General features: G+C 29.0%; 1 protein-coding gene across 1 annotated transcript; it reads right to left on the bottom strand.

Annotated features, from left to right (window-relative positions):
* Positions 1–6,546: 6,546 nt before the first annotated feature.
* LOC100162797 (protein ZBED8-like) lies at positions 6,547–7,005 on the bottom strand. Its single transcript, XM_008191881.1, has one exon. It carries the CDS (start codon positions 7,003–7,005, stop codon positions 6,547–6,549), a length of 459 nt encoding a protein of 152 aa, XP_008190103.1.
* Between the last annotated feature and the right edge of the window lie 404 nt (positions 7,006–7,409).

Below are 7,409 nucleotides of genomic sequence, written 5' to 3'. Positions count from 1 at the left end.
AACTTTATTGAGTCTTTGACCTATAACCATTTCTTTTGGTTCTATAAAGGAACCTTGCTTATTAAAATATGAAAACCTTTTATGTTCAGTTTTAAAATTGTTTAATGCATTTTCAATATCTTTTACAACATTAATAAAAGAACCAAAACACTCTTTTGACATTTTGCCTTCAGACAACAATCTATTTCTGTGCACTACTTTTTACAAAAACACCAATACCTTCTGAAAGTACTGTTTCCATACCATCAACAACAATTTGAACAGCATTTCTGGGCATTATAGTATTTGCATACAAACATGCTAGAAATGTGTTTAATGTTTGTTTCAAAATTTCGACGGATTCTATGGTAAATGTGCTATTACTAGTCACATTAGATGGAGGTACAAAATCAAAATTAGCGTTGCTGTGGACTCTAAGAGAATATTGTTTTCTAGTAATATTTGTGAATCCAATGAAATCTGTACTAAATCTGTTCTATGTTTTACTAAATGTTTGTTATATGAATTTTTTAAGTAAAATGACCTACTACATTCTCTTTGAGCACAATAATACACATCAAATGTATGATCCGAATGTATAAAATCAAAATGTCTTAAGAGAATCTTAGTATTAATGAAAAATTTTTACATAAAAAACACGTAAACATATTGTTTTAAAAAACTAAGAATAATTAAAAATAATAGCTATGTTATTTGAAACAGGGTCTTCTTTAAATTTAAAAAATAAAAATATTCAGTTTTAAATAGTTATTCCAACATCTGATAAAAAAGCATTGACTGCTGTAAAGTTTTTATCCAACGGTGTATTTAATTTGTATAACCTTTTTGTATAAAATACCAAACGGCTTCACTATCTGATGGATAATTAGCGTTAAGTGTAATTATAATTTTGAAACAACAATCGACTGCTGAAATGATTGAATTTAAACGATAAAATGTATTATCAACTATAACAAAGTAACTAGATATCTCTTTTAAAGAAGAACCCACTATTAGCACAAATGGCTGTAAAGTTTGGCTTAATCCTACCAATTTATCTCTTCTTCTTGATATTGTTTCTTGTACTTCGGCACTACTCAGCACATGCGTTATAAAACCATCTCTCATCTCTACTTTCGATGGTCTCCATTGCACTTTTGCTTTTTTTCCTTTAGAAATGGACACGCCAATCAGAAATGGTAGACACAGTAAAACAGCAAGATTCGAAATGTCCTCGTTTTCTAAAAAAAAACAAATACATGTTTTAATAGGTACTTTAAAGTAATATTTTTAGAAAAAAAAATGCCTATTAATCATTTTAATCATTAATGGATTCTTTAAATTTTACTTTTTAATATATTATTTTTATTTTAAAACAGAAATTTTTAAACAAAAACCAAGAAACATTTATTTTTTTTATACTATTATACTTTTAATTTTTAAAACAAACTACCTATTGCGAAAATACAAAAACCATTTGTTTGAGTACCTATAATTTTATCATTTATATTATTTTCAAAAATCAGATAATAATATTAATGATTAACATTAAAAACATTAACAATTTGGTTTTTACAATATACCTTCAGAGCTCAACTGCACATACTCCTTCAAAAGTTGATTTGTCGAAAAGTCCTTAGATTTATTAATTTTTCCTGTTGCCAATTCGAAAATTTTATTTTTGCACAGTGGTAGACTTTTATACAATCGATCACTAAATCCAGGATAGGCCACATCAGTCTTTCAAAATCTGAAAAAAATAATGTTTATTTTTATGATGAAAGACACAAACATATTAAAATATTTTCCATACTCACAAGAGTATACCCAGCAGGTTTTCTTAAAGATGGAAATTGTGCCATATACTCAGTAATAGTTGGACCATCTTGAGACATTAATTTCCTTAGTCGAGTATTAGCAGTAGTGATCCAGTTGTTTTCAACTATATTCCACGGATCACTTGAGTTTTGCAACCAATAAATTCAAGTTGTCTTCAATTAATGCTTCATTGTCTTCTGTTTTGTCGTCTAATGAGCGTAATGCTTCTGGTAACGGAATGGGAGATGAATGTCCTGATGAAGATGTAGAACTGTTTCTAGACTGATTAATCCAGATTTACGATAATCTCTTCTTTTATTATAAAGGCAATCCAGAATTTCCTTTTGCTGATCTTTTAAGTCCTGGGCCATAAGATATATACGGTATGAAGTATGTGGCAGTATGTTCCTTATTAAAAATTGTTGTTATTTGGTATGCGAAATCTTGTAACCTTGATGATGGTACTCTGCGATGGACATCATCTTGAAGTTCTTTGTTGATTATTATATTACACAGACGCTTTCGGCCAATATTATCCAGTAGTCCACTTTTTAAGTAAGTTGCCAGTAAATCTCTACCAGCATTGGCACTCTTGAGCAAATCTAATAACTCCTGAGAAAAAAATAATAAATACAATTATCACTAATTTGAATGTTAATTTAAAAGTTAAGTTTTATTTGAATTAAAAAATATACCTAATACAAAATGAGAAAGTTTAACGGAATTTCAAACTATAGTTTACATTAATTTACAATAATTTCATAATTTAAAATATTTTTAATTTAAACTAATAATTCATGAGTTTAAAGTATTGAAGATTATTTAAATGATCATCTTATATAAATTAACTTGATTAAATGTGTATAGTAAATTTAATACATTGTATACTTGATAATTTAGATTAAAATTTTTACTTACTGAGTTGAATGGCTGAGCGTCAGATACATCTTGAGATGTACTACTATTTTCTTTGATCGGTAATTCTTCAAGTTGAAGACAAACTGTATTGCTGAACGTTTTACCTTCAAAAGATTGCGGTGATAAAATCTAAAAAACAAAATTATAAACTACAGTTAGGTATCTACAAAAAATTTACATTAATTTGATACTTAGTACTAAGTTTTAAAAACAAAACAAACAAGTCGAGTATATTATTCTTGATTATTATTCTTTTCCGACAAAAGTTAACATACCTGAGATAAATCACTGTTGTCTAATGTTTGGAAGCTGTAATTATTTTCAACTGTTATAGAACTGCTAGCCAAACTACCACTGGATGTATGTGAATCAGTAATCTTAAAAAATAAATTTTAAAATGTAATCAACAAGATATAATTTCTTACACAAAAATGAAATGTAAAACTTTAGGTACCTATCTAAATTAATAAACAAATCTTAAGATTAAATATATTAGGTGTTTGGCAATAGTTAGGTATATTGTCATATTTTAAATAGTACCAAAGCAATAAAGGCAATGACTAATATTTTATAAAAAGTGATTAGTTTGCAACCATGTATTTGTAGAAATGTGTGGTTGTTGGTACTAGGTAGTATAGTTGAGAAATAGTAAAATTAAATAAAATTATTACTGTGTTTGAGACGTTTGAGGTATTCGACATTCGTGAATTAATAATCCCTCTCCAATCTTCTATGTTTGATATAAAACGAGCTCTGTGACCAACTCATGGGATAAGTTCTTTGATCATATTTTCTTCTTTTAAGAAGAGAAGATTTTTTATGTCTGTCATTTTCTATGTACAAAATTCATTAATTAATTTTTTTTTCATCATAAGCCAGTTGCTTGCTTATTAAATTAAATTAATTTAATCATCTTTGAGTACCTAAATTTGGTTTTCATACTTTTCAATCATTACAGCTTTATAATTTAAAATGGTACAAATAAATAAAAAGTAAAAAAGTACAAAATTCAAATAGGTAGGTACCTACCTACTTTTCAAAATTATTTAGCCATGTTACCAACTATAGATAGCTATCACTGTGTTAACCTAACAAACTATTTTGGAAATTTGGTGGAAATATAACCTATCCTAACCTAACCTAACTTAAAAAAACATGTGAAGGAAATACTCTCATGCGAGCCATCGAGGATTATTAAATAATATGTTGTACAAAACTTGGATAAGTGTTACAAATTATGAACACTAAATATCTACATTATTTCATCATAGGTGCACAAAGGTGAATTTTAATTTAACATGACATGCCCCTAAAAATTGAAAGCCCTGGAAAAAGTATTTTAGCAAGGTGGGCTAACGCTGATCACAAACACATAATTTAAATGTTATAATATTAAATGCATAAGCAATAAGAAAAAAACTAAAAATTAAAAATGTGCTATATGAAACAGTTGAAGCGTGTTGCACGTGTTTTACACTGACAATTTTGTTTTCTAAGCCAGTAATTAAGCAAAATAACTAATAAGCAAACAGCATTGACAATTATCTTTAATATAATATATTACTATATTAGCCATTAACTAATTTAATAAAATAATTCTTACCTTCAAATACAGGAATGTATTGTTGTAAATTCCATGCTGTCAAAAAATATTTGACATCCTGATTCCTGATCAGCCATTATTCGAATAGTTTAACCCATGGGTGCTCAACCTTTTGAGGTCCACGCCCCCTTTCAAACTATTTTATATGTTCACGCCTCCCCCCCTCACTACTATAATATTGATATATGCATAACATTTATATGTTAACTATACTTTAATGTTGGTTATTGGATTAATATGAATACAACTTCAATGACGTTTTTTTTAATATCAAATGAATTTATTTGCACAAAAAAAATATATTATTATTATTTAAAATTAATATTAACTATTATTAAAAATACAATTAATGAGAGGGTTGGCCCTGTTTATTTTTAATCAATTTTTTTATTTTTATTTTTTAATGAATTTATTTGCACAAAAAAAATATATTATTATTATTTAAAATTAATATTCTTCCATTTTTCTCAGTTACACTAAATCCGTATTTAATATAATCGTCATTATACAATCTTTTTTTTGATTTTGACATTTTTAGTAACTGAAACAAGTACGTACGGCACGAAAGCGACGACACAACTAAATACTAACAATACAAAATTATAGAAATTATCTCAAACGTTGTACAAGACTATTAGAGTAATCGTAATATTTATTTACGGGTCACCAAAACTTGTTCTTATCGCGTCGAGTGGCGGTTTTTCGCCGAAACAATGCTTATATTAATACCGTAATTGTTATACGATAAAATCGTAATAATCGCTCGGTGTATAATGTATATCTACTAATCGACCGCGGAGGCGACCAACACACCGGCAAGGTACGGCGTAGAAAATGGCAACGTTTTCATTTTTCGTGTTTTTTTTCAACATTTTCACGCCCCCCCCTGAAATTTTGTCACGCCTCCCTAGGGGGGCGCGCCCCCCAGGTTGAGAACCACCGATATACACCATCAATGGTACAGATGTGTAGTAGTTACGAAATAAACTTTATAATTCATATTTTTTGGAATTATTCTACATAGTCGAACGACTACATTTCCCGAAGTGCCAAAATCTGGTTCCCATGAATATCTATTAACGTCATTGTTTTCCTGGCCACTATACATTTCAAAATTGTAGGAAAAACCAGGTACACCGCATAATACAAAAAATTTGTATCCCCACTTATGGGGTTTCATTGGTATATTGCTTGAGAAAATGACGAGCTTCAGTTGAGCATAATTGTTCATCTATAGATAAAGCTTCTTCTAAAGGTATAGAAGCAAATCGTTTTTTTAAAGTCTCCATAACTGGCCTAATTTTATGTAACCTATCATGGCCCACATGACCTTTAGGTAACATATTGTTATTATTATTGAAGTGTATGAACTGTCGAATTTGTTCAAATTGGTTGACGCTCGTCGTTTCTTGAATAATTTGATTTCCTAAGTTTGGAGACCAGTATTTTCGAATATTAGAAATATTTACTAAGCCCATTAATAAACAAACTCCAAAATACTTTTTCACACCATTTGAAATTAATTTAAAATTTTTATTTGTATTTATTTGTACACTATATATCAAAGTTTCATATGTTCAATTAAATCGTCTTGGAAAAAGTAGCCAAATATTTGATACGGAGTACTTAAATTTAAAATTGCATCTGAAAGTTCAAAGTTACCAGTAAATTCTACATTTTGGGTTGACAATTTTTCATGTTTCCAAGAAATATCCAACTTTTGTTTTTTTTGTTTTTTATTTTAGGTTGAGGCTTAGCAACAAAAAGAGGTGTGGTTATATCTAATTTGGATTTTTTTCTTAAATTTTTTATTTTGAGGTCTGGAGTTTTATTTCATTTTTTGTATGCGGCTGTACAGAAATAAAGTTTGGAAGAGATATCGATGGGCCGTCAGGTTCACATTCAACATCTCCCATATCAATATTTATATCCAAATTACTATCTAATAAGTTTATAGAATTAAGGAGCGGATCTAATTCATTGTCATCAATATTTTCCAAAAATTTATCGAGTTCCTCTAAACCATAGATTCTTAACCTTTTCTGGCCCATGGACCCCTTTGAAGTATAAAATATAATAACGGACCCCCCACCAAAAATAATATATTTAAATAAATGTAAAAATGAAATTTTTATTTTAATTATTTTTTAATGATAAATTTAATACATAATACTACTAATAACGAAATCTATATTAGATTATTATTAATAATTATCACTTTCTTATAGTCAAATACAATTTCTAATGTGACATTTGTTGCTGTTTTGATTGCAATATTGCCTTGAAATCTGGGACCGTATTGGACAGAGAACGCGCATATCGTCCTTAATGTCCAATCGATTTCTTGCTTTAGTTTTAATTGTGACCATTGTGGAAAATCCAGACTCACAAAGATAGGTAGTAGCGAATGGAATCAAAAATGTCATTGCCCTGAATACAGCTCGTGGATAAGCCATCGTCAACGAACACCAAAATTCGATTAGATTTTTTGTTTGAAAGTCGTGGCGTGCCATTTCTTTTGATCTTAAATCAATTAGTTCATCTTTAACGAGATCTGAATCATCAATTGTATTTAAGTCCACGAGAAAAGGATTGCGTAACCATATTTCTGATTTCGAAAATGTAAAATCGAAATAATTGCCAAATGAATTTTCGAACACATAAAGATGTTCACAAGTTGTGAACATTGCCTTTCTATTAAAAAATAAGAAATTTCTTCTCGAAGTTCATACAAATGTTTCATAACTTGTCCTCTGGAAAGTCAACGCACTTCTGTGTAATAAAGAAGAACTTCGTGTTCAGATCCCATTTCTTGACATAACATTTTGAAAAGTCGGTGATGTAAGGCTCTAGCTCTGATGAAATTTACAACTTTGACTCCAGTCGTCATAACTTCTTTTAAATTGGTTGGTAGAGTTTTTGATGCCAAAGCGTGCCGACGAAGAAAACAATGAGTGATGATGATATCGGGAATTTCCTTCTTTAGCAATGCTGTGAAACCGGATAATTTACCAAGCATTGAAGGAGCACCATCGGTTAGCGAACCGAGTTTTTTTTATAATTTAATTTATGTTTAGAAAAAAATTAGCAA

Source organism: Acyrthosiphon pisum, chromosome X, assembly GCF_005508785.2.
Source record: "Acyrthosiphon pisum isolate AL4f chromosome X, pea_aphid_22Mar2018_4r6ur, whole genome shotgun sequence".
In the NCBI taxonomy this organism is placed as follows: Eukaryota; Metazoa; Arthropoda; class Insecta; order Hemiptera; family Aphididae; genus Acyrthosiphon; species Acyrthosiphon pisum.
The sequence above is the reverse complement of the archived record's forward strand: the minus strand, read 5'-3'. Positions and strand labels throughout refer to the sequence as shown.

Bases quoted from the DNA above. Each gene is read 5' to 3' on its own strand.
- LOC100162797 (XM_008191881.1), bottom strand. From the start codon at position 7,005: ATGTTCACAACTTGTGAACATCTTTATGTGTTCGAAAATTCATTTGGC.